The 27564-nt window shown below is 38.6% G+C and overlaps 1 protein-coding gene across 1 annotated transcript; it reads left to right on the forward strand.

The window, feature by feature from the left end:
- Positions 1-590: 590 nt before the first annotated feature.
- LOC104278469 (E3 ubiquitin-protein ligase SHPRH-like) lies at positions 591-11568 on the forward strand (the record flags this gene model as incomplete). The annotated part of the gene is made up of 7 exons (XM_009875453.1): positions 591-662; positions 2292-2480; positions 7056-7148; positions 7708-7794; positions 8249-8427; positions 10143-10223; positions 11472-11568. Coding segments are annotated over 7 exons (798 nt in total), but the record flags the coding sequence as incomplete, so codon positions are not given.
- Positions 11569-27564: the final 15996 nt, after the last annotated feature.

The raw sequence follows: 27564 nt of genomic DNA on the forward strand, positions 1-27564 counted from the left end.
TGTGCCAAGGGAAGTTCAGATTGGATATTAGAAGGAATTTCTTTACTGAGGGGGTTGTCAGCCATTGGCACAGGCTGCCCAGGGAGGTGGTTGAGTCACCGTCCCTGGAGGCGTTTAAGAGACGGGTAGACATAATGCTGAGGGACATAGTTTAGTGGTGCTGATAGGGCTAGGGCAAAGGTTGGACTCAATGATTTTGAAGGTCTCTTCCTACTGAAAGGAAGATTCTATGATTCTATGATTAAGTATATTTAATTGTTTTTACAACAAAGTGAAGCTGATAGGAAAATATGAGGAGTTTCTGGTTTGTCGCTTGTATTTTACTGGGATTTTTCAAAGCTGTAGTACAGATGCAGATGTTATCTGAAGAACTGCAGTATTAACAGTGCTCCTTTTACTTACCATAAATTATATATTTTTTAATGTCCTAAGATAAATCATTAAATATTTTTTTAATTTGCCCACACAAGTTTTTTTAAGGACTTAATTATCCTTTTTTTTCTCGATGCTTGTTTTAAATATAGGATAAATTTTTATTTGGTGAAACACAAAGTTTTTATGATTTTTGTTTCATTTTTTCTTCTTCATAGTCTCAGGATAAAACTACTGGTGGAGTTAACCCAGAACCATGTCCGATCTGTGCACGTCACCTGGGAAAGCAGGTAAGATAGTTAGTCAAGCGGGTTTTGGTTTTAGAATGTCTTTACCCAGGTCTGAGTTGGTTGTGTGTCAAGTGTTCAACATTTGTTGTATTGAAGCAGGAAAAATAAGCTCTTTCCTGCAATGTACTAGAGAGCCTCTGCCCTGAAATAACATCTTGCTCAGATGAGAGTAGCTCTGCTACCTTTAGCTGTTGACATCAGTGCTTAAGTGTTTCAACAAAAGTGTTCCAAAAACATGCTGCTGATTGTTTTATAACTGAAGTTTTTCTGACAGAAGTATGAAAGCAAAATTTCTTGCCATCTGTAGTAAACTGTTGTATTTTGCTGTAACTGCTCTTACTGGTAGTAGCATTTTTTTTTTTTTCTGGACTTTAAAGACATAGGTATTAGCTACTTAAACAGTAGTAAAACCCAGTAGAATAAAGACTGGCAATCTGGATTTTTTTCCCCCTGCTGAGCTGCAGGAGTTGAAATTTCTGTAAGATTTTATTAAAACTGATCTGTATCATAATGTAAAAGCTATAGTTTGTTGTTTACTTACCATGCATTAGGCAAAAACATGAAAGGACCCCAGTACAGTCAAACTACATTGGTTCTGGTTTTAGGGTAGCTATTTTAAGGTGGTTTAGCTTCTAGAGTCAGCTTTGCAGACATGTGTAAGCATGAGCCAGTGTCCTGCCATGTTTTCAAAACCCCCTCTGCACTCTTCTTCCAAGGAAGATACCAGTTTTTACAGAGAACAGTTGTTTTTTCCTGTAAACTGCCATTATGCTTCATTTCTGAGCTGGAGGAACTGAAAGATAGTATTTTCTTTAACTTTGGCTGAGACTGCCACTTCAGATGATAGTAGCTATCATGTTGCAAGGAACTTTTAGAATGCTTTGCATATTTCTGCATGCTTGGAAGTACCTTACAAAGCCTAGAGATTGAGTGCACCCTCAGTATGTTTGTGGTGCAAAACCAGTAGTTTGCAAATTTTACTCTTTTATGTGAGGTCACAGCTGACATGTAGAGGTTCTAGGGCCATGAAGAAAGAACAGCTTCTGCAATGCAATCTTTTGTTTCTATGCTTTTTGTCAACAAAAGAGTAAGCCTCCTCATCCAAAATCTTCTTTCTTCTTAAATCCAAAGATGTTGTCTAGAACTTCACAATAGCAAAAAATTAAAGCACTTTATTTGGGACTTCTTTAATAAAGGCTGATCAGGTATGAATCTATAGATAAAAACTTTTACAGAAGGCCTATACAATTGTGTAGTATTTTTTAAATTATGTAAATACTTAATCTGTTTATTTAACCTATGCATTAAAAATTATCATTCATAGAAATGAAAGATTGTAATGTCTTCCCTCAAGTTTAGAACTGGGAAAATGCAAAAAAAAAAAAGAAAAAAGAAAATAATGCAGGGAACTTCTGTGGATCATGAATCTTTCTGTGCTGGAAAACTTTGAGACCCAGGCTTTTCAGCAGCTTGGATGCTAAGAATTCTAAAATTCTGTTTTAATCTGATGAGTTTCATGAAAAAATAGTAATGTTTCTGTGAGTGTGATTTATCATGTGCTAGCAAACTGTTGTTGTTCTGCATTGATCACACTGTGTTGTGTTGTTTTTTTTTTAATTCCTTGCACAGTGGGCAGTGCTGACTTGTGGACATTGTTTTTGCAATGAGTGTATCGCTATCATCATAGAACAGTACAGCGTTGGCACCTGCCGGAGCTCAATTAAATGTGCCATTTGCAGGCAGACAACATCTCATAAAGAAATATCGTATGTCTTCACTGCAGAAAGTGCCAATCAGGAGGATGATACTCCTCTAAAGGTACGTTGTTTAAATGAGCTTTGTGGTCCAAACTTTCTGCAGGTGCTTTCATGGCACTTAGTTGCATTTAGGTGGATAAATCTGTTACATAGGTTTATAAGTAGGTTCACTTCTATAATTTGCTATAATTAGGTATTGTTCTTTTTCGGTTGAATTGGACGTGATGTATATAGGTCTTTCCTACAGTGTAATCAATGGCTTTGCATCCTCCCCCAAGGAAGGATACACATTTTCTTGTCGAGTAAAAGGGCATTTGTGGGTTGTGGGGTTTGGTGTTTTGTTTTGGTTTTTTTTAACTTACCCTTTCCTTAACTTTTAGGAGTTTTGGAAACAAACGTGAATGGAAATGGTGTGAGGGAGGCCGTCTTTTTAACACCTGCTCTTTAAATGTGCCTGGGGAAAGGCTTTGCAGATAGATTATAGAATTGCACATCTGTTCACCTGTTACAGTAATGCTGTCTTGGGCTGTAGGGAGGGACAGCTTTTCTGAGCTTCAGTTATATGGTTTGGATTTTTTTTGTTTTGGGGATTTTTTTTTTAAAGCACTTGACACTGGGTAGAAATCGGTTCTGTATGCAGGTGATTAGCTGGAATTTTTGTTGTGGTATTTTTGGCTTTTTGTAGCTAAGGAGAGGTGAGGTACTTTTTCTGTGTTTGCTTGAAAGGAGTATTTTGAGAAAGCTGCCTGTAATGTAAGGCTGTTAGGACAGTGTAAATATTTTAAATTTATAAGTATTCATTCTTAGCCAGAGAACATAAATACCAATTCTGAATTTAGGATTAGTCATCTAGAATGCTTCTTGAGCTGCCTGAGTAGTTGTTTGCAGTTTGCATATCTATGTATGCGATACAAACCACATTTAGAAGGAGAAAAACCCTTACTTTTTTGAATGTTAAATCCTGAAGGGAGATTATATCTATGCTCCCACTGTCTAACTTGTCCACTAATAAATTAGTGGACAGGTTCTAATGAGTATATTCAGTAGCTTGACCCAAAGAGTATTCAGTAATAAATCAAATCACAGTAGAGACAATAGAAAAAATTTTAATCCTGTAAAAAAATATTTATCAGAACCAGTGCTTTTCATTGGAACCTGTTGCCCATTAATTTGTTTTTTGGGGATTTTTGGGGATGTTGCCCATTAATTTGTTTCTCTGGTGTGACACTGAGGACATTCTCTTTTGCCTAAAAGTGTATCATTAGTAACATGATTGTGAGGCAACTTTCTTCAAGCTCATGTCCAATTTTTTTGGTCTTGTGGGGTGTAATAATTTTTTCCATATTCTAAATGAGTGCTGACTCTGCAGCTGAATGCTCTGTAAGTATTCTTTCTAGTTTTTCTTTGTTTTGTTTGAAAAGTCAAAAGGAAAACTGTGGAAAATTGAGTGCCTCTTGCTTATCTGCATTTTGAACTTGGTATTCAGTTAAAGGCTCACATATCTACTGAAAAAGATGATTGTTGAATAAAGAGTGACTTTGGTCCTAAAACAGCTCCCTGCCTGGGCAATTTTCTTAAGGTTTTCCACTGACAAAAGTTGTAGTCTTAATCTGGTTGGTATAGTTAAACGTAATAATGAAATGTGCTGGCCGAGACTTTCATGGTACCTGTGCAAGTCTCCTTGCAGCTGTACTAGGATTGCTGGTCTTTGCTGAAGTCATTTTCACTCTGGTTATGTCAGCCTACCTGGACAACTGGAATTCCATTTCATGAATAGAAAGAAGCTTCCTAACCCATATTATTAGATTGGAGGCAGTTGACAGCATGTGGCACCAGGGGGAGTAAATAGGCTGTATTTTTGAAGTGCTAGTTGTTAGGACCTTGCTTCATACGCATTTTTTAACAGATTATTTCCTCAGGGTTTAGAGGTATCACCCCGTTTCTAATGAGAACACTTCATATATGTTTTATCAATTACATTTAAAAAAATAAACAGAATAACTAAATTTTATAAATAGAACATAAAAGGAACATGTTACCTACTCTCCTGTCTAAAAGGTTGTAGTATTTTTTTTGAAGTATTATGCATCAAAAACTTCAGGCAAAGCAAAAACGAATTCTGTCTGAATTGACATGTCATCCTGAGCAAGGCCCCCATTCTTATTTCATGAAAAATTATCAACTTATGTCGCTTCCCTGTATGTACTATCAAAACAAGCAGCATTGTTAAAATTTCTGCCTCATATTTCTTTAGGGACGGTTAACAGGGAATAACTAAATTACTATGGTTTCTATACAGTGAGGTTAAGTTCAATATCTTGCAGTATAGGTATGAAAATTGTGTGATTTATTCTCTGTTTACATTTTCATCTGAACTTTCTCAGTCCCTTTTGTCTCTTTCAGTATTCAGTACCTCTTTTTTTTTTCCTAGTGTCATATTCATCTTGTTCTTTATTGTACCAATACTAACCATCTTAAGTTAATGCCTTAAATGCAAAAGGGCTACTGTAAACAGGATCATTTTATACTGAGAGAGAGCTTACTGGCATCCTTGCATGTTTTGGTTCTGGTGAAAGCTTCCAGTGCCTGGTCAGTATTACAGTGGGTGGTATTTCTGTCTCAGATGACAGACTGGCAATAATTTGTTAGAGGGTAGTTTTGATTCTCATGTGTGCTGTTCCATGATTATTTGTAACTGTTTATAAATATTCATCTGGATATGCAAAAAAATGCCACACATGAGGTGTATGGGTAATGAGTGGGGTAACTTTCTTTTTCTTTTAAGAGACAGATTGAAAACCAAGAACTCACACTAATTTCATCCCTCTGTAAATATTGAGAATAGAACTGAAATATTTTGTGTGCTGTGAACCAAAGCTTTCGTCAATTGTTAGCTCAATGCAAGTCTAATTTAGTTCGTCTAACACAATGTAAGCGGAGGGATGGAGAACTTTGCACACTCATTTATCTTGGTTAAAAAATAGAGCAAGAAGACTGCAACCACTTTAATCGTTGTGCTGTGCTTCACTGTAGTTCCTCTAATCTTGCACAAAGTAACATTTTGTAATACCTGAGTCACAGGAAGTCTGAAGGGTGGCAAAATCAACAACAGTGGCTAAAGCTACTCTGTGTTACAGCAGGGAAAAACAGGACCTATGGTAAGGCCCCCAAAAAAATGTCTAAGGAAGAGAGTGGATTAGCTAGAATTCTCATAATTGAATCTGAGATGAATGGTATCAGAAAAGCGTAGAACTGATGCCCGGATATATAGGAAATGCCAAAAGTTAGTCTCAGATCTCCTGACTGTAGGTGGTTACGATTAGCAGGCAGCTGCCGTAGGGCTGCAAATGTGTCATTCATCTTTGCAGATCATAACACCTTCTGACATGAGCATTTTTGTGTCTCTGACTTTTGGAAACAGTGTTAATGTTTACCAGGTGCGACAGAGAGAACAGGAACAAAGCTGGTTTAGTTCTGTGTCTGTGACGCAGAGTTGGAATCACTGTGGAAGACAATAAAATGGTCCTAGTTTTTGCAGCCCCTGGTGAAACAGTCTGCAGAATGTATTTCTGTATTTCTGGAGCATTCATTTAGCCAAATAACGTATGAATGATCAAGCAACCCAGCACTGGCTCCCAGCTTGTGTTTAGACTGCTACCATCCTTCCCCACCAATCCTGCAGCAACATAACTTCAGTAAATTTGATCTGTCATTGTAGCCAGCCAACATAGTCAATTCAATGTTCAGAGGACAGGTGCAGACAGAAATAAAACAGTATTTGTCCAGCTGAACCTACTGCAGCTTGAAATTTCTATGCATGTAGGAATGAGTAAGGGATTAAATAAGGGCTTCTTTAAAAAAACACATTAGGTAGAATTACTGTAATACAAAGTACATACTGAAGGAAATAAAAGGAGATACAAAACAACTGTTTCTTGGAATACTCTTCCCAATTTAAGGGAAAGGGAGGAGTACAGAAATCAAAGTGGACAAGTAGAAATGTAGGATTGGATTCATTAAGTACTGAAATACTTCTGAATGCAGAATATGAAGATGTTTTCATTGCAGTGTGCAATCCTTCAAGAAGTAATTTCATTATATTTACCAATAGCTTATTTTTTTAAAATATAATCAACAAGCTTCATAATGCTTGAGCATAAATTTGACATTGTCAGAGCAAGAAAGGAAAGCAAGAGAAAAAGCATTTCAGGTAGATTTTTTGCATTGCCAGTTTTCAGGAGGTGTGAAGGGAGGGAAACTTTTAATGTGTGTTTGGAAGATTGTACCATTAAGTTCAACCTCAGGCGGCCTAACTGGTGTGTTTGGTGCGGATGCAGTGCTGGGACTCACCTGCCCTGCCTCATGCAGGGCGAGAGGCAGGGGTGTCTGTGGGGCACTTCATTCTCCTGTGCCTGCACGTGCTGTCGTGCACTGCTAATCCGCTGGCAGCATGTTGTAAGGGAGGTTTAAGAGCAGTTCAGTGCTGCTTAACCTGTCTTTCCTCCAGACTATTAACTTTTTTAATTTGTGTAAGATATGTAAGAGACCTAATATAGAATTATTAAATAAAGCAATGGATGTGGAAGGAGTTGTTTAATATCCTACTTTGCTAATCGTCTTCTCTGACTTTTCAAAGGGAAGTCACTCCACCAAAGTGGAAGCTGTGGTCCGAACACTGAAGAGCATTCAATTTGAAGATCCGGGGGCTAAATCCTTGGTTTTCTCAACGGTATTAATCACCATTTTCTGTATTGTCATTGTGTGTGTCTATGAGTTTAAAAGTGGTCATAATATTTTCAGGAATTAGTTTAGATACCAAAATGTTGAATCACCCTGTACAGTTACTTGATTGTTTTGAGAATTTGTAGGGCAATTCATGTAACGGGGACATGAACAATGATTGTACTCAACAGATGTAAAAAGCTAGTTTCTTTAAAGGGCCAACATTCAGATTTATATGGGAGCATAGAAATTTTAGATTTTTTTTACAATTTAATGTCCAGATATTTTTGATACGTGTAAAACTAGTTTTGTGATGGCTACCAATTTCTTTAATTCAAGCTGATCTTTAATTACCTTTCTTACTTAGTTCTATGAAAGATTTGGTTCCTGGCATGCAAATCTTTTTTTTTTTTTTTTTTTTTTTTTGGAAATGCTAGTGTTTTGAAAGGCCTTTTTAGCTACTCTGTCTTAGGGAATGTAGTTAGTATATTTGACTTGTCATTGCTGTTCGTAATGTTGAATTACTTTTATTGTGTTGTTTGTTTTCTTGTTTGTTTTTTTTAAAGTGGCAAGATATGTTGGACATAATTGCAAAAGCTTTGTATGACAACAACATGATTTTTTCTCAGATCAATGGAATTAGTAAATTTCAGGTACATAAAGGCTATTTTTCTTTACATTATTTTCATTGGGAAAACTTAATGCATAGATGTTAATGTGATCCTTTTACTTCATTGCTTCATTGAGAAACTGAAAGAGCAGCAGATTTGTTTAGTGGAAGCTTTGATCTCTAATCATTAATTCTCAAAATCGTAATCATAAAAAGCTGCAATTTAAAGCCTTTGGAGATAAGCAGTACATTTGCTTTGAAAAGGAAGGGTTGTCATGGATGTTAAGGATGAGATACACTGATAAGTGTTGCAAGTTCTTTCCTTCCTGTTCCCTGTAGAATATCTGTTCTGGGATGATGATCTTGGATCAGTCGGGGTGCGAGACTATCGCTCTGGGGCCTGTAGTAGCTGCTATAATTTCCTGAAAATACAGAGAAGTCCCTCACACTCTTTACTGAGGAACACTTGTCATGCTGCTGTGATGTCTGCCTTTTAGGAAAATCTCTCGGCATTTAAATATGATCCCAACATCAATATTTTGCTGCTGCCTCTTCACACTGGTTCCAATGGACTAAACATCATCGAAGCAACTCATGTTCTGCTTGTGGAACCCATTCTGAATCCTGCACATGAGCTACAGGCTATTGGCAGAGTACATCGTATTGGCCAAACAAAGTAAGAGTTACAATCCCGTCGAGTGGTTTAGATATGGTCCAGAATAGAACTGCATACTGTAGTCAGAATAAATCTAGTTCATTAACTTCCCAATTTTGGAGGTGAAGGTATTCATAGGAGTCCTGTTTTTAAAGATGATCATACAAGGAATAGAAGGAGTAAATTCTAAAAAGTTTGCTGAAAATACACAATGTGTATTTTAAGGAGTTCTTTTTGTGCCACAGGGGTAAGATGGAGAAGCAAATTGCATTTAATTTAGGAGGAGTGTAGGCTCTTGAATGCAAAATCCTGAAAAACCTTGTTCATATCTTTTCTTTCATTGTTGTAGATTTTACATGCATAGTACTGAACACTTAACAAAGATTTTGTAAAGTTTGTCCTGAGCAGATGAGATGTGTATGTTTTTCCTAAGGTTTCATGTCACTTGAAAAAAAAACATAATTAAAAGCCCCTGTACATGAAGAATCAATCCTAGAATAATAACATTCTAGAATAATAGTGGGGTTTGTGTTCTGGAAATGGAGGCAAAGCAAGAAGGAATGAATGAGCACGTAAGTGAAAGAGTGTTTATCAACAGGTGGATGTTTGGGGGTGTTGGCAAAGATTTTGAATTAACTGTGAGGACATAGGGAAGATCGATTGCAACAGCCTGCATTATAATTTTACACGATGCTGACACGCAAGGTCTGGAAAAAAACCTTTGCAATAAAACCAGCAAGAATGTGTGCTGTACTACTTAAGGATAAGACTTCAGCAAGGCTTATTTGAAAAAGGGCTGTGTTCAAGTACCGTGGGCATAAGGGAATACTCTGTTTAGTTTCACTGGGGCAACTATTACTACTTTAGCTTTCGTAATTACTTCTCTTTTTTTGGATAGACCTGTGTCTACGAATCACAAAGTATTCCCCAGCATTCCTCTGTGTAAAGCTACAGGCCAAAGTTTCAGCATAAGATCTGAAAACCATCCAAGCACATTCAGGGGTTCATATCTTGAAAAATGTTTATACTGGGGAGCCTGGAGTGGTTTTTTCATTGTTATCTTTGGAGCTGATATTTTTCCATTTCACTTTCTTGTGCCTGACATTTCTTTTATTACAGCTTTCTTTTTGAAATTTTATTTTGTAAATGGAGTTCCCGTTTTATGATTACTGAAATTTTGGTTTTTAATGTTCTACCATTTAATTTCATGTTTACTGACTATAATTATGGGCTTAAAAAATATATAGTATTTTTCCATCTTCAAGAATAATATTGTTAAAACACTGGGAATGAGCTTTAATTATTCGCCATACTGAGCTCTGTCTCTTGGACTAACTTGTGACAATACAGTAAAAGCACTGTATATAATCAGTGGGTCAAATTAATTTCTTTAAAGGACAGGCTAGGCTCTTGAGGACTATTTGTTTATAGTAGGGACTTACAAAGCAGAACTTTGCTCAGCATCTGCTTTAGGATTTTAGTTCATGCAGCTTGTCCATTTAGTATGTGATCCAGCCAAGTGGAAATGTGTGCTCTGGGAGGCACTAAGCATCCTTAAATGTCAGTGGAAGTTGTTAATCACCTTGTAAGATTTCTTTCTGAAAATCCAGAGGCATTTTTTCGGCACTCTTACAATACTTAGTGTGAGACAAAAATGTGGTCTTGAACTTGGACATTAACAGCTTAACTTTTGTTCACTTCTTTTTTTTGTTTTTGTTTTTTTTAAACACATTTAGACCTACCATTGTTCATAGGTTCCTGATAAAAGCAACAATAGAAGAGAGACTGCAGACTATGCTGCAAACTCTAGATATAAGGTATGCGTTGATTTTAAAATGTTTTAAATGTCATTATTGCACTGAAAAGGTGATTCACAACCATATTTTTATTACAGTTAGGTGTGCATATCTTACATATAAACTTCAGATTTTCTTCAATTAGTTTTGATTAACAAAAAAAGTTTTAGGACTTGAAAAAATTATCTTTTAACCTGGTTCACATTACTCAAAACTTAAGGTATTTTAATTCTCTGAATAATCTTTTGGTTATATTTTGTATATTTTATTTCATAAAAGCCCAATTAATAAATTATGTGTTGCAATTTATCTTCTCAGTTTACCTATTTCCATTAATAAAAAAACATTGCAATTAATGGAGTAATACTAAGCCTGCCGCTGGAGTAACAGCATATGTTTTAAGCTCTGTTACAGGGCATTAATCTTTCTTTTTTCTTTCATTACTTTTAAATTCTACAAGCCTAGTCTGTCAGTGCTGTGTCACATTGGTTGGTTTTGCAGTCAGTGCAAGAGTTGTCCAGATACTAGCTTGTAAGTCAGTCTGGTGAGGAGACACAGAAAGCAGTTTTCACTGTGTATATTTTTTCAAAATCTATAAGTAATGATGGACTGGGAGTGGAACAAAAAGGGTATTTACTTTCTTTATGCAGAAAGTAGAAGAGGTATGTACCTCTAACTTTATTGTATGCATGTAACAAGTCTAGGAGGAGGCCTTAGTTTAACAAAATCAGTTTTTTGGGTTTTTTTATTTTTGGCTGTTACAAATTATAAGGCTAAAAATTTAAATGCATACCTTACACTGCAGTTAGGAACTATTTCTGCTTTAGCTTTGAAAGAATCATTTAATCAGTTTCCCTATCTGTAAAGTAGCATTACTTTTGCATATAAAATTCAGATAAATACACAGTAGCTGAATGGTCCAATAAGGGCTAATGTTTTGAAAGTAATATCAAATCTTATGCTTGGAAGCTGAAGCCAGTGCCTGAAATATTGAGGGCAAAGCGGATTATCCCATGTTCTCCTGCCTCGGGAGGGTTTGGTGTTGACCGCTGTTAGGAACAGTAGGTGGACTTTGTATCCTACTGCAAACGTGCAGGAGAAGCAGCTGATCAGCATATCTATTTTTCCTGTAAGAAAGTGGGTTTTCCCGCTGAGATTCAAAGCTGAACCCTTGTTGGACTCCGAACCATGTGGTCTGTCTTGTGTTAAATCTTGTTATTTAAGTTGATTTTTTTTATTCTGATGTCTACAAACAACTTTTTCCCACAGCCACACGAGCTCTTCCATGAAAGAGTCAGAAACCTCAGTTCTGACAGTGGCAGACTTGGATGACCTTTTTACAGAGGAAACCGAAGAACTTGAGTAAAAGCACTGGTTTGGCCTAATGAAATCAGAAAGTACCTGACCTCATGAGCACGAGTGTATAATCCACTTGATCTGTCATTCCTGTAAACATCGTCTAACATTTGTCTGTAATAGAGCTGTTGGAAATTGAAAAGTCTTAATTGTTACTGCTTGTTCTGTAGTGAAGTTCTTAGCAGCACACACTTCTGATTGACAGCACTGGAGAAAACTTGCACTTTGCACATTATACAAAAACATAGACTTTATTCCCAAAGAGAGTTTGAGCTGGATGCTAAAACTGAGATCTTGAACCCTTCGTTGAGAGGATTTTTACCACCAGGTTGGATTGGCTATTAGCTCAGTCTGAGAGCAAAACTGGGTGGGTGGTTGGGTGGGAAGGGGAAGTGGATAAACACAAATCTAATTGTTGGGTTTTTTACTGTACAAAGAATTGTTAGAAAGAATAACTGTAAATTAATATTCTTCTAGAAAGGGCTGGTTAGCATTTAATGCAGAGTTACTGAACGTCTTATTGGTAACACTTTAAATAATTAATCTTTACTTATAGTTTCAATATTTGTATTAGGCTTTTAGATATACATAAAGACTTGTGACAGTCAAACTTCATTGTTAATGCTTACTCACTGCAAAATTATGATAAATTATGCATTTTGTATTTATGTTGGTCTGGTAATCAGTTAAATACTTGAACTTACTGTACATGTCATCACTTATTCTTGAAGTCATAACTAATTTAGTGCTTTATTTTTAAAAACAAGTAATACATTTATTACAGATTTTTTTAAAAAAATTTAATTGGTTAATCTGATGATCACTTTATATCACTTATATCACTTGATGCTTGTGTACATTTTATCACCCTGATTTTTTTTGTTCAGTTCTCCACCTTAAAGATGCAGCAATCTAAATACTCAAAATAAATGAAATTAAGGTAGGCAGTCTAATTAGTAGGTACCTAGCGTAAGCTAGATAATCAGTGGAGGGAGATGAAACTTTTGTGAAACTTTGTCCTGAGATAGATCACTCTACCCTACCTGTACTGACAGTAGAGAGTTTAGAAGAAAAATCTAGGCTAACTTTTAGACTGCTGAAAGTAGGCAAGATAAAATTTAAGCCTTTTGGTGTAGGCTATGGATACGCATTTACATGACACCATTCCTGAAGGTATTGCAGAAGCAGGCGCAGTTACGCAGTTGATGTTAAACATAATTTTGTGTTTAGAGACTGAGCAAATGTATATGCATCAGCAACAGGCTACTTCCCTCAAATTACAATACTTAGTGCTTCAGTAGACGGGGGGGTTGTATATTTTAGAAATCTTACTTTATGTTGAAATCAAAGTGAGCCTTTTAAGAAAGCTTTTAGAATTTCTACTCTAGTCATGTCTATAAACAGATTTACCATATAGTTATTGAGCTTCTTGAGTTTTGTTTTCAGTTATAGTACATTTGAGTTGCACCATTGGGGTATTAAGCCTGTCTACGTGCTGACACACTGCTGACAACAAATGTGACTAAAACTTACATGAATTCCACTCTGTCACGAAGTGGGGTTTTGGCATTTATAGTCTATTGTCCTTTGGAACTGTTTGATACTTTGTTCTAAACACTATTTGAGTAAAAACAGTGTATCTTTATTTCCCATATTTGTAATACGTATTAGTCTTATTTATACATTTTGTTTTGGAGATTAGTGATTTTTTGCAGGTTGCATTTTGCAGCAAAGGAAATTGTAGAACAGATAGTAGATTTAGTTATTTTTCTTAAATGAGATTGATCAAATGGTTTGCACGAGACTGATATCTCCATCCTCGAATGTATTGGGAACTCAGATGACCCTGAGCAACTTGATCTAGTTTCAAAGTTGGCCCTGCTATGAGTGGTGTGTTGGACCAGATGACCTCCATGGATCCCTTCCAGCCTAAATTATTCTACAGTGTACTGGAGATCATGCTGTACAGACGCTCCAGGAACTCTGAGGGCAGCAACATTCCTGTTTCCTCATCGTCCTCAGATAATTTACAACAAAATGTGACTGAAGAAGGAGCTGCTGTTCACTCTGAGAAATAATGTATCTATGTTAAACTGTGGAAGCACATAGTGTTTGCATTCATAGTTGGCATTTAAAATAATTAGATGTGGGAATCATTGTTGTCAGTGAATGTGGAGACAGAGAAGCGAACTGAAAAATATCTGCTATGAGAGGTTTCCCAGACTGCAGGTTTTTGGCTTATTTATGTAAAGATGATGGGTTTGTTGTTTGTTTACAAAAATGGGGCTTTTGGATTCCTAACCGAAAGCGTAGATTCTCAAGTATTGCCTGAGTCTTTAATCCTGATTCATGTGGGTTTTTTACGCTCACATAGTGGCATGGAATGCCAGAGATCTGGTTCCAGGCATTTTCCCAACTGCCCTGGAGTGCCAAGACCTAGGGGTCTGGAGGTATAATGGTAAAATGTGTACGCAAGTTGTGTTAAAGCACCTCTTTTAAATGGGAAGATTGAACCATTGGAGTATACCTTGTGTGTAGTAGTAAAATGTGTTCTTCAGATTTCACATAATATGAAGTAGAGAGACTAAATTTAAAGAATTATTTTGAAAAAGAAACCAAACCAATTTAATGCTTTATGCCATTCTTTGCAACATTTTGTTTCTTTGGCAAAGGTTTTCTTTCAGCTATCTTAAGACACCTCATGACGTAGACTCTTTCTGTTCTTATTTTCTGATAAAGGCGCAGCTTGTACATGTGCTCAGCCTGTTGTTGTGGTGCTGCCATGTTTTTGCTCTCTATCAGATGAACACTCTTTTGAAAAGAGTATCTTAGCTGAGAACAAACTTTGCCCTGTTGTAACAGTAATAGTCCAAATATACTCATAGAAATGACATTGTCCACAAAATGCAGAAGTCTATAAATACTGACTGCAGCATTTACCTAACATTTGTGTGGACATACCAAGAGTTACCTACCAGATTGTCATGTGTTCTCCTGCTAAAACATGTAAACATGATCAGAGTTGAAAGTATTTTTTATCAAGTGAAGTCAGTCCTTTTAAAAAAACCTGTTTTCAAAGAACTCAGTGCTGATGTTTCATCTCTTTCAGTTCCATGACAAAAAATCTTGGGAGTTGTTGGGATTTTTTGGACAGTAATTGGTGAGGATTTCAGGACAGGTTTTTCCTCTGTGTGTGTAAAAGTTCAGTGCTGTCATCTTATTTTGGTATCTGGAAAAGTTTGATGCAAATAGTCAACTTCCTTGAACCACACAATAGGATTGTGTTAGAAACTGAGGAGTGGATTCTCCTTACTGTGTTAAATTGACCTCTCTGAATTTCACTGTGGATTTAAAAGTGAATTTGTAAGTTAAGGTTCTTTTTGCTCTCTAAATCAGTCCATGCCAGGAAAAGGTTTTTATCTTAACTCGTTAGGCTGCATTTTAGCATGCTAATGGAAGTCCAGGACACACAGTATAGTTTTTATACAAGTCAGATAATACAAAGGAGTATTTACCTCAGTCATTTTATGCATATTAAAGTTTCATATTGAAGAGTCAGGACAAGAGTCGATGATACTTTCTGGGAGACAGGTCTTCCAAAAACACTTTTCTGCCAATGTGTAGATACATTCAAGTTATCTGCCAGCAGAGCTCTCTCTGCTTCACACGTAACGGTGCTTTAATACAAATATGAATGGATTCCTACAGAAGAAGAATTGCATAGTTGTTTCTGGTTAAAACCATAATTAGACAAGCTTACTCCTGTGGGATTCTGTCTGGATTAGTGTCTGAAGACCAGACCAGTTAATGACTCTTTACCACTGTCTTTTCTGATACAAAACAATGTTGTCCTCTTTCCATCTCTCTTTTTTTTTTTTTTTTTTTTTTTGGCAGTTCTTATGACTACATTATGTTTTCCAGGAGTCCCAGGATTATTTGTTTAATTAGCAAATGTGCTTCAGTTAAATTGGAGGGGAAGAAGCCTGTATTGGTCAATCTTGCATTGATCAATGCAAGAAAAACTAACCTTGAAATTTATTGTTCCCCCAAGGTAAGGAATTGGATGAATTTCTAAAGGCAAATCTGGAGGTTTTTGTCTAACTATACATGGAGCCTGTTTCTGAAGCTTAATCCAAAGAGTTACTGCTTAAAATCTGTATGATAAGTTATGCTATAGACTGAAAGGGTAGTTGCAAAGCCTCTGTGCCTGTGCTTTTCTTCCTTTTTTGGTTGCCTGAAACAAGTGAGGTCTTTACAGGACTATAAACTATAAATGTAGGTTAAAGGAATTCCATCACGGACAAGAAAAGGAGGTCTAAGACATCCCTGGGTCTCCTCTGTCTGTGTATTTCCCTTTTCTGTCACCTCATCCCTCGCCCCCACCCTCCACTCACTCTGTTCATTGAAAAGAATGTGTTTGATGAGTGGAAGTAGGGTAAAAGATTCATAATTCATAAAATGGCTACAGTAAAACTAGTTGTGTCAAAGTGTTGAAGATAAAGGGAATTCTAACCTGGTACAAATTGTTTTTTGCCTATAATGTCTTTGTTTACCCCTATTCTTCACCACTGTAGAAGTGGAGTTGAATTTCAGTATGTTAACATGTATGTTTCTGACATATAAAGGACTTGGTAATCTAATTACTGAGCAAGCAGTGAGGCTTACAAGTTTTTAGTTGTAAAGTCTATAGGTTTTGGATTCATAAAGTGCACCTGAACCACTGTCCCAAGTCCCGGTGCATTTGCTGTCTTGTCTCCTCTTTGTGAGAGGAGGAGGAAAGAATAGGTAACTACTGAAGTGCGGTAGTACTGAAGTCAAGTCCCAAGCAGTCATTCTAATATTCTACAGTCATACACTGTGTAAAGAGGACAGTTATTTGAACTTGCAGCTTTCAAATGTAGTTAAAGAATTAAGTCATCTGGAGGTGGGGAAGATAAATGATATAGGGTTTCTAGAGTAATTCTACATAGAAAATTGGGATGTGAGTTATCTGTAAACCTCTGCCTCAGTTTCCTTCTGTGCACAAGATGTCAGCCTTCCAGGGCTTAAATTCCAAGACTCTTTGTTTTGTGTATTTATAGATTTCACACAAAGAAGTGCCTAGCCCTGTTCCACTGGACTCATACCAAATTTTACGAGATTATGAACAGAATTCATTATTTCCATCATATAACATCTCTTGGTGTGACAGCAGCCTTCACTCAGGTAGAAACTACCTTTCCAAATTCTTTGAAATGTAATGTCTGACTGTTTACGGGGCATCTCAAAATGTAAGTTGTTAGTGTAGGCTGGCTTAGATAGTTTGGGGGGGGGATATGCTGCTTTTCCTGTGGGGGCTAGTGAGCTAGCAGGATTTAGGCTACGTTGCTGTGAATTGTTCTCTCTTTATGATAACAGGTTATCATTAGTCAAACAACTTCTGTTGATAAATCTAGGCTTTCTCTTGACTATGTCATTTGGTTAAGGAAGAAAATGTAGACTGCCTCTCGTTACCCTGCTGGACTTTTGCATTGTCACTCTTGGAGTCCCTTGAGATAGAGGACCATGAGTGTGGACTTTCCATTTGTGGGTGCTGAACTGTAAGGGACTAACTAGCTGCATCAGCTGAACGCTCGCAAACCCGTGGGACTTGATGAGATTCATTCCAGAGTTCTGAAAGAGCTGGTGGATGTTAAGGCAGGACCCCTCTTAATCATCTACCAAAGATCTTAGGAGTCTGGACATGTTCCTGCTGGCTGGAAGCTAGATGCTGTTACTCCAGTTTACAAGAAGGACGTGAAGGAACACCCAGGGAACTGCAAACCTATTAGTCTAACCTTAGTTTCTGGAAAAATTATGGAGGTTATACTGGGTACTGTTGAAAGGCATTTGCAAAATAATCATAGAATCAAACCCAAACCATTCTACAAAGGGACCTTAAAGATTTTCTAGTTCCAACCCCCTGCCATGGGCAGGCACACCTCCCACTAGACAACATTGCTCAAAGCTCAGTCCAGGCTGGCCTTGGACAGTTCCAAGGAGGGGGCAACCACAGCTGTTCTGGGCAACCTGTTTTAGTGAATGCAATCATTAGGCACAGTAAATATGGGCTCACAGATGGAAAGTCCTATTTAATATCCTTCTGTGATAAGCTCATCTGCCTGGTGGATGAAGAGAAGGCAGTGGATATAGTTTTTTTTGGATTTTAGTAAGACTGTCCCTCACAGCATCCTTCTGGACAAATTGTCCAACTGTTAAAGCAGCAGGTTCAGTGTGCCAGGTGAAGAACTGCCAGAAGGGCAGAGCTCAGAGGGTTGTGGTGAAGGGTGCTCTATCTGGCTGGCAACCAGTCATCAGCAGTGTTCCTCAGGGTTTGATTCTAGGAACAGTTCTGTTCAATATATTTATCAATGATCTGGATGCAGGAGTTGAACACACCATTAGCGAGCTTGCTGACGATGCCAAACTTGGAGGTGCTGTTGATTTTCCTGAAGGATAAAAGCATCTAGATTGATTGATTTATGTTATTTTGTTACTATAATAAAGTTAAATATAAAAATAATTTGCAAATTAATGCAGAGATCTTTGAAATACATTTAAAGTTTTTTCAAATGTTTTAGTAATCAAATTACTCTAAAATCTACAAATTACTTTTTGATAGGAAATGTTTTCTTTTATATAAATACATGTTAACAAATGCCTTGTCAGGTATTTGCAAGCAATTTGATATCCTGTAATTTAATCTTAGATTTCACTGTGGAAACAGGGTAACGGAATTGTTCTGGTAATAGAATAGTTAAACTAATCAGCTTTTGCAGTGGCAAGTTAATGACTTCTAGAAAGCAACCCACGGGAGAGAAAAGATGAGTTTTCAGTTGTGCTCCAAACCTGGAATTCCTGGATGATAAGCTTTATATAGAGATTGTCATTTCAATTAAATAGTTTATCTAGAAACTAGTAAAACTAAATTTTTATTTGGAAATTACTAGGGATGGATAAATGTACAACTTAATGTTCCCTTGGTCTCCAAGTAACTTAACGTTCCCATCAATAGCCTGCCTTTTGCATTCAGAGTTTGCTGTCAGAATTGCGTCGTGCTGTCTCTTAAGGTTTGCAGCTATTTCAAAGTCTTTGCGTACACATTTTTTTTGTCTTTTATTATCCTGCTACCAAAATACTGATTGTTGTAATATTCTTAAATATCCTTTTCTTTGTCTTTCCTAGTTTGTGGAAAAACAGCTATTTCCTCTTCTGAGGGACAGTGCTTAGTAATTTGTGTTCCTCAGTAACTGAATTCTCTGATATGTGTTACCTGTTAGATGCTCCCATGCGTAGAAGCCCAGGGGTCCATAATTATTCCTTTCAGTGTGGTTGGTTGAACCCAGCTGCAAAACTGCTGCCTTCTAGAAACAGCTAACAGCTTTCTCTGCAGCACTTAGAATCACAGAATCATAGAACGGCCTAGGCTGGAAGGGACCTTAGAGATCATTTAATCCAACCTTCCTGTCATGGGCAGGGACGCCTCTCAACTAGATCAGGCAACACGTGGGGACTTCATCACTGTGGTCTCCTGCTCCATGGAGACTGAGCCTGTAATATCTCAATAAAGTCATCTGTCATATCAGTTGTATCAGATTTTCCTTCCTAGAACCATAAATCAGTCCTGGTCAATCCCAGTATACACAGAGCGATGTTCAAGAGCATGATATAATTAGAAGACCTATTTGGCCCACTGCTGCACTGCAGTTCATGTGTTATTATTGCTAATTCCTTTTAATGCTTTCAAAAATGAATTAAAAAAATAATTTTTCAATTATACCTAGACAGAGCCTAAAGAATGAAGAAAATAGCTGATATGTTTCAAAAAACCAAACTTTTTGGTAAAGCACAAGAAATTGTATTGAAAATAAGGTTCTTCATTTTTAAGTCAGCACTCCATCAGGTCCTTATTTTTCTGGGCACTGCACAAATGCTTGGGATATAATCCAAAGTCCAAATCTAACACATTTCTATTGAGTTAAACGGTCTGTGGACCAGTTACACAGCCAGAAATCACCTGCAACCAAAATGCCCAGAAAGCTGCAAAGGCCAAGAGGAGGGACTCGCCCAAAGCCAGTCTCTGGCAGAGTGGAGACGAGAGCCCTGTCCCGCCGCTTTCCCCACCTGAGCTGCCACCAGCAGGGCGCCTGCTGCACCCCACGGAGCTCTTGGCTCCAACGGGAAGCGTTGGAGCCGTTCAGCGCAAGCTGTGGTGCACGGTGCCCGCTGGCACGTCAACGGGATCCTGTTCCTGCTGTAACTGCGGTATTGTACACTGATGCAGCTCCATAAAGGCTCTGGTGACTTTCTGGGAGGTTCCATGCAGCACTCCCTGTTCCCAGGCAGACAGAGCAAAGATTGTTGTCTGCGTCCCCCACACTTCGGCTGACAGCTTTCAACAGCCACCCTGCGCTGAGCGGCCAGCCAGTCTCTTCCTCAAGAGATGCCAGTTCTAGCAATGGTGTGCAAGAAAGTGTGACCTTGGAAAAAAACACCACATCTATTAACAGACCAGAATATTTTATGACCTGACATGTTGAAATATTTACACTGTAAATGGGCAGGAGATTAAGTTATTCTATCAAGAAGCAGTACCCCAATCAAAAGTGCTGCATGTATTCATCAAGGTTATAAAAAATAACAGTTCAGTAGGTTAGAGGAATATACTAAGGCTCTTCAGGATCCAGTTATTAAAAGCTGCTCTCACAGAAGGTTCATAGTGGGGTCTCGCTGAATCAAAAGGAAAATAGCTGGTGTGAGTGACATAGAGACTTTGAGCAAGACATGTTATGATATTGCTGTCTTGTCACAACAGAAGCAGTTGAGATAAAGCAGGGGTTGGTTTTGTTTTGGTGGGGGTTTTGTGGGTTTCTTTCCCCAGTCAATTTCTACTTTTCCAGAGAGGAATCTCCTTGGTTTTAGAACTGTAATATAATGTACATAGTAAGAAATGAAAGGTAGGGCTGAGGGCCGAGAAGGAACCCGGGCAGCGGATCCCTCCTGGTTACTTGTGCACAGGACGTCCCTCGTGCCAATTCCACACCCTGCTGCAGGGGCCCCCCTGCCTGGGGAAGCGTGGGAGCATGCTGGTGATGACTGGGAGCTGTAACTCTCTTCCACGGAGGTTGGAGAGCGAGGGAGTGTGAAGTAGAACCACAGTGAGAGAACTGGGAGCGCCTGGGTAACACTTTGGAAGACGAATTTTTTCCTCTTGATAGAAAAAAAAAATTAGAAATTACTGCTATATCTAGTTTTCCTTTGCTTAGCTATCCATGGTTACCTGAATAAGGAAGATGGGGTGTTAACAGAACGAAAGCTCTTAGGTGTTCATATGGTGAGAGGCAAGGGATAATGTGGACTAATGACACAGCTAAAAGCTAAACAGAAGTCACAGCTGGAGGGAGGGTTCAAAAGTTAAGGTGTGCTGCTGGCCATTTCCAACAAGATGTTTAAACAAGTTAGTTCCTTTGGCTAAGTTTCAGTATCTGGGGACACATTTTGCTGTCAGTCAGTCCACTGCAAATCTAGAGCTTTATGGAGTTTTTCTGTGCTCCTGCCAGTGCAACTGAGAGTAAACTTTGGCTCTGGTTACAACCATCTAGAGCAAGCTGCAGCTTGCCTTATACATGGAAGAATTCCTGTTGATTTCATAAAAGCTTTTTGTGAGTTGGGACATCTGGATTTGGTACAGTAACACTTAACATTGGGATGTTGCTGTAAACAGTAGGATGTTTACAGAAATGAGAGATGAATCAGACCCCTGCTAACTATTTCACGGGAGCATAGGGTTTCTTCCAAGAAAAATATCTGAGCACTCTAGGGCAGCATCTGCTCCCAGAATTCTGTTCTGCAGGAAAACCTACATTCAGAAAGATTAAAATTAGCTTCCCTGGATTCCTGCATAAAACTTGTCAGCTTGAGAATCTCCTCTGTCTCGCAATTGCTAATTGCACTAATTCCCTTAAGTGTCAGTGAAACTGTAATGAGTGCTGAGCAGCTGTTTCCCATCCTTTGGGAGTTGCAGCCTCAGTCTACCCTGAGCCAGGGCACACACCATTTGATAATTAAACACTCAACCTTTGTTCCACGTGAACAGTAAGTGAGCTACTATGAAAACTGAGGATGAAGACCATTAATAGTTAGAAAAGGAGAGCAGTCTTTTAGATACCTTTCCATTGTACCCAAGTCTAAATTTTGGAGACTTTGTGAGTTAGCTACAATGTATGGTTACATTACTGTTCCTCGGTTTGACCCTTTCTTAAATACAAATCCTCTATGCAAAGCAGAAACTGATTTAGCTTATTTTTCTAACCTCTGGAGCTCGCAATCCACTCCAGCATGTAAATACCAATAAACAGCTGCTGTGACAATTTGGAAGACAACTTGTACATAAAAACCTTCATGAGCTGCTTCACTTACAGTAAGAACTGGTCGTAAACTGGCAGGAATTTACCATCTGCAACGTGGCAAAAGTGTTTGCAGCTCTCCGTGCCAGAGTTTAGCTGGCAGTGAGAGTGGAACTGCTGCTGCTGAGGTGGAATTAAGAGGCTGCAGCTTATGTGGATTGGTCAAATTAATGCTAAGCAGTGACTCAGTGGTAAACAGAGAGCTGGGGTTCTCCCTGTGCAAACCCTGCAAGCACAAGAAATAATCTTCCCTTTGTTTTGCAGAAGACCAGAGGTTTTATAAACAACTGCAAAGGTCATATAGAAAACACCAGGTTTTCCTCACCCTGTCTGGTGTAATTGAAGTGCTCCCTGACATGATTGCGTTCTCAGGACCTTAGCACCAGCCTTGAACCTGAGATGTTGCTGGAGCTCTGTCCCTCATTTATCAGATGGAGAAAAATGGTAGCGCTTGCTAATGCTGTTTTCAGCAGCCCCACCGGCATGGTTTCACTCAATCAGGAACTGAACCGCCCCAGCGGATGAGTCACATTCAAATAAAAATCTCCTGTGGCTGGAGAACATCTCTTCCACATCACCAACTGGATTTACCATGACAGCACTGTGAAGCAGAATATCATCTGTCTGTTACTCATGCAATATTCAGTATTTACCTGTTACTTGTCCTAGAGACTTCATATATACACTAAAAGGGGGGAAGAGACCCTACCTCTACCAGAACATTTTGCAGCTTGTAGGCTGCTTTTCCCTCATTGCCAATGGGAGGGGAGTACCCCAGTCTTCTCTGGAAACATCTGTTTGGCACTGCTCCAGTGCTTCAGGAGGTGTTTTTCAAGTCAAGCCCTCTGGTACTCTGCCGTGAGCTGCCTTGCTGCCAGTCCAGGATGAGACGTGTGTGGGAAGAGGGTGTTTCAAGGCTATTGCTTACCGACATGGAACAGCACCAAGCCATCATTTGGTGTCAGAGTAGACACCTCTCCATAGCCTTCTGGTTCCAGCAGCCTTACTGGGCAGTTCATGAAAATTAGTGTTTCATACTGAAGGGTAGGAGTGCCTCTTTAGTACCACAGTCTGATAAACATTGCACTCTTCCCTCTCCCATCCAAAGATGTCAGAACTTACAAGCTTTCTTGGTCTCTTGGTATCTACGTGTGTGCCCAGGTCAGACTTTGCACTGAAAATGGCTATGTGAGTGGTGCACACACCACCTTCAGCACCAAGAGGGTGATTACAAGGAAGAACCTGAAAAACAAGGTACCCTTTCCCTAATATGAACTTCACATTAGTATTTGTTCCTCTTGCCATTTGCTGGGATCTAAGCAGAAGAGTCCTGCATCTGCTCTGAAGGATGTTCCTTTCCCTTCCCGTCTCTTTTCCAGGGACACTGTGTCCCTTGGCTAGGCACACATGTGAGGGAAGAGGTGCTCCAACTCTTGCATACAAGACATAAACATTCTGGATGTCCACAAGCCAGTTTTCAGTTCCCCAGAATCTATATTTAGCAGCACTAATGAAACTGAAAACAAATACCTTGGGTTACACTGAATGTGATTTTTTTTTTCTTTATCCTTTAACCATTTCTTAGGTTGCTGCACTTATTCCTTGATTTAGGGGGCTGGTTAGCTCAGTGGGTTGAGTGCAGTGTTGACAACAATGACAACACTGAGGTCGCAGGTTTGATTCCCGCTCAGTCCCCAAGTGTTGCCTGGTCCAGTCGAGAAGTGGTGTCCCTGCCCAAAACAGGGAGGTTGGATTAAATGATCTCTAAGGTCCCTTCCAGCCTAGGCCATTCTATGAACTTCTATGATTTGCAGTCTAGTGCCACATGACAGCTGAGCTGTTCCTTGGTCAGCTGCTGGTCTCAACCTTAACTCCGGGCTGAGGCTGTGAGACTTCTCAAAGAGAGGAACCTGTGGCATTACTAACACTGGAGCACAGGGTGGGCTTGGTTTCTTGCTCAGTCTTCACTCAGACTGCTGTTCTTGTCAAAAAGGGATTGGCGTTAGAGAGGTTTGCACTGTTACTGTTTAATGTGATATAATTAATTAAGGAACCTGCCAGTGAGTGTCTTGAGTAAGGAAAAAGAAGACATCAAGCCCTAGAAGTTGCTTATATTGTTTCTCAAAGTTTTTCAAGCTTGCATTTTATTTCACAGCCTATGTTAAAGAAAAAAGATTAACAGAATCACTTTAATGATGGAAATCATTTGCTATCATGTATAAAAGATTTATTGTATCTCTGTTGCCACTAGTGGAAAAGGCGCTGGACTGGTTCCTAATTTTGGTGATCATTAACCACCCTGGTGTGAGGTGTGTGGCAGTAATTACTGTTTTCTGGCATATTGTTCCAGTGATCTCTGAGTTGGGTTAGAGCATGATAAGATTTCAAGAAGATGGTGTGAGTCACCCACTCAAGCAACTAGGGATGAAAGCTTCCAAATTAAGCTTTGACCCCTGGAGATGTCTATTCCCACTGCATTAGTTTCCACAAGTGGCAAGGACTGCCAGAAGGTTGGCAAAACTGATCAGGGGCTCATAAGGCATAACCAGTAAGTTGAGAGCAGTTGTTACTCTAGTCCTGTTTCTACAGCTGACTTGGGATTTTCCAGCAAAATATAAATACAATATCCAGTTTCTGTAAAAGTTTTTTTCAAGTAATTTTCCTTTGAGAGTCTAAATGTCTCATTATCCCATAGGCCAAGTTCTTTACTTCACAGTGCATCATGGGATTTATGGGAAAGCTGCAGTGAGTGGCAGGAGGTAAAAAACATGGGAAAAAAACCACCACAGCTTGCAGAAGAGAGTAGAAGCATGAAGGATCTGAAGGCAAACATTCCCAAGGCACCCCAGCCACTTACTTGACCACAATTCTATGTCAAATTGACTTAAGTGGCAAATTTTAATTTTTTTTAACATTTTCAAAAGCCTTTCATTTTATAGAGAGGATACTATTTCCTATTCAGGATGAAGACAATGATAAAAGTATTAGGAAATTATGAAAAATTGATATTCTGAATTTTTTCTTCCTTAGTTGTATTTATTTCATTGTACTTTTTGTGACTGAGCCTCAGAATAGCTGTATTTCCACATAGATTTCAATCCACCAATCCTTTGCTGATCTTGAGATAGAAGAGGTTTTGTTAAATCTGAATTAGGATTCAATATGATAAAGAATCAAAGTAGACTAGGCTGTAATGAAACCCTTGTCTGTACCAAGGACCTGACTGAGACAGAGATTCCAAGTACCATTTTTCTGAAAAAAAAATCCTCAAATTCTAGTGAGTACTCATCTACATTAAACAAAAAGGACATTTTTATGCCTTCAGCTGTGGGGTTTTTTCCCTTGTATCATCTAATTTGTTCTTAGTGGCAACTACATATTTCTGTAGTCTGGCTTGATGTAATAATGTAAAACTTACTGAATTTGGACAGACAGACAATGCTAGACTGTGGATGTCATGGAGGAACTGCCTCTGCTGTACAGTGAGCTCTCTAGACTTAATCCAAATTCAGATGTCTCGCTGCATATCTCCATGTCAAACTAAAGAGTAGAAATGATAAACTATTTCCTCCTTAATTCTTCCTAATTTTTCCCCCCTTTCAGTAGTAAAAAAATAGAAATTGGCAGTGATAGTGCAAAGAGACAAGTCCAGACAAAAATGACAAAACAGCATCCATCCCATCACTTTCCAGAGTTTATCTGCAAACCTCTTCAGTTTAACATTGCCTGGTCATCACAAAGTCTTTTTACACGGCACAATGAGACCTGTTTCCCATCTGGCATAAATTAGGAGAGGCCCAGAGAAGTCAGATAGGGAAGATCTTCCCTAATGGCTCTTTCCAGAATCAATGATGAGAGGTTATTCCTGTCGTTCAGTCATCAGTTTCTGAAGCATTGAGGAGGAACCATCAGGCCTCTGTCACTGTCCCCTCCAGCAGCAGCTGGGAATCCTGCTGCATTCACTGTGAATTTTGATGGACAGCATGTTAATAAAAAAGAAAAAAAAGTCACAAGTCTTTAAATACAAGAGAGCCTGGAATGAAACCTTGCTCCTATTGTAAATCTGTTAATATTAGATGGCAATTCCTGCACTTGAATGAGTTAACTGACAGGTGCAATCTTTTTTTCTCTCACTGTCACATAAATGGAAACAATCTTTACATCCCACATCACAAGTGATACAAAATTATAAGTGGCTCTGTCAGGTGAAAATCCTTTTTTGTTCTATGTACTTGAGTGGAATGAAAATGAGGTGGTAAGTAACAGGCTTTACTTTCTCACTTTACTATGTATTTTTCTGAGTTGCAAGACTTGCGTTCCTGCTTGTTGACTGCCTACAGTCAGCAGCATACAGTGACCTGCATTTCAGCGTGCAAGAAGAGATGATTTGGAAGAGGACACCAACACGGTAAAATCTGGCATCTTTGCATGCATTTTGCTGGAGCTGGAAAGTAAACATCTACATGGTGTCTATTGTATCTACAATGTGTTTACTATCGTGCTTTGACATCTTACCTAGTGCTGGGCAATTTCTTATTCTCTCAGTCCATTAACGAAACGTAGTTAAAAAATGTAATTATGTGATGAGAAGAGGGACAGAAATACTTAACTTTAGGCTGAATTTTGCGATGTGCCCCAGTCAAAACCAGGGAGAGGAGAATTATGAAAATACTGAAATATTTTGCTTTGACATTTTAATGACTGGTTTTGTGTTGGAAAAGTAAAAAAAAAAAAGAAATACTCCAGCGCCTTCAGAAAGAAATATATTAGTTGGCTTTAAAATCACGTTTCTCATTTTGCAGTTAACCCAAAGGGAAAAGTGAACATTTGAATTGATTCAAAATGTTCTTGCTTGTTGGTCTGCTTGTTATATCAGAGAAAAAAATCCTTTTAATTTCTATCCAGACAAATTTTTCGGTTGTTTTCTTTCTTAAATTTGGCAATTGATTCAAAACAGTCTTTATTTGTCCAAACATGCTGACAATGTTTAAGTTATCAGAGATGTCATCTGTTAGGTAAGAAAACTGGGGTTTGCAGCATGAACCAAAACTGTAAAAGATGAGCAAGGTTTATACTAGAGCTCCTTAAATCAAGCTCAGGGGAGTTTATTCTGGCTGCCTTCCAGCTCAGATGATCCAAGCAGATGATTAGACATGAGAGATTCACCCCTCGCGATTCAACAGCAAAACTCTGCAAGAAAAGATTCCCAGTGCTTCTGCCTGCATTACTCCAGAGCTGTGTGCAGAGCCTAAATGGGAGCTCTATTCATTACGAAAGAAGTTCTGGGTAAATAGGGGTATAAATCTCCTGCTACTCAGTGTTTTCTATCGGTGCAGCTCCCTGCCAGCAACTGTGCAGCCTGTGGGCCTGCAAGCCAGAGTTCTCCACACTGTGGCTGAGTCTGAATCTAAGAAAAGACCCACATCCCCATTTCAAGATTTTGGACCTATGTTCTTTCTGCTGTAGTGCGCAGCTTAAAGTGATAGTTTCTTGTTTATTTTATTCTTTAGAAATGAAATGTTTTTTCAGAGCTTGGAGTATGTGTATGTAAGTGTGGCAGGGATTTTCCCCCCCCCCCCCGC

This window comes from Apaloderma vittatum, unplaced genomic scaffold (assembly GCF_000703405.1).
Source record: "Apaloderma vittatum isolate BGI_N311 unplaced genomic scaffold, ASM70340v1 scaffold5878, whole genome shotgun sequence".
In the NCBI taxonomy this organism is placed as follows: Eukaryota; Metazoa; Chordata; class Aves; order Trogoniformes; family Trogonidae; genus Apaloderma; species Apaloderma vittatum.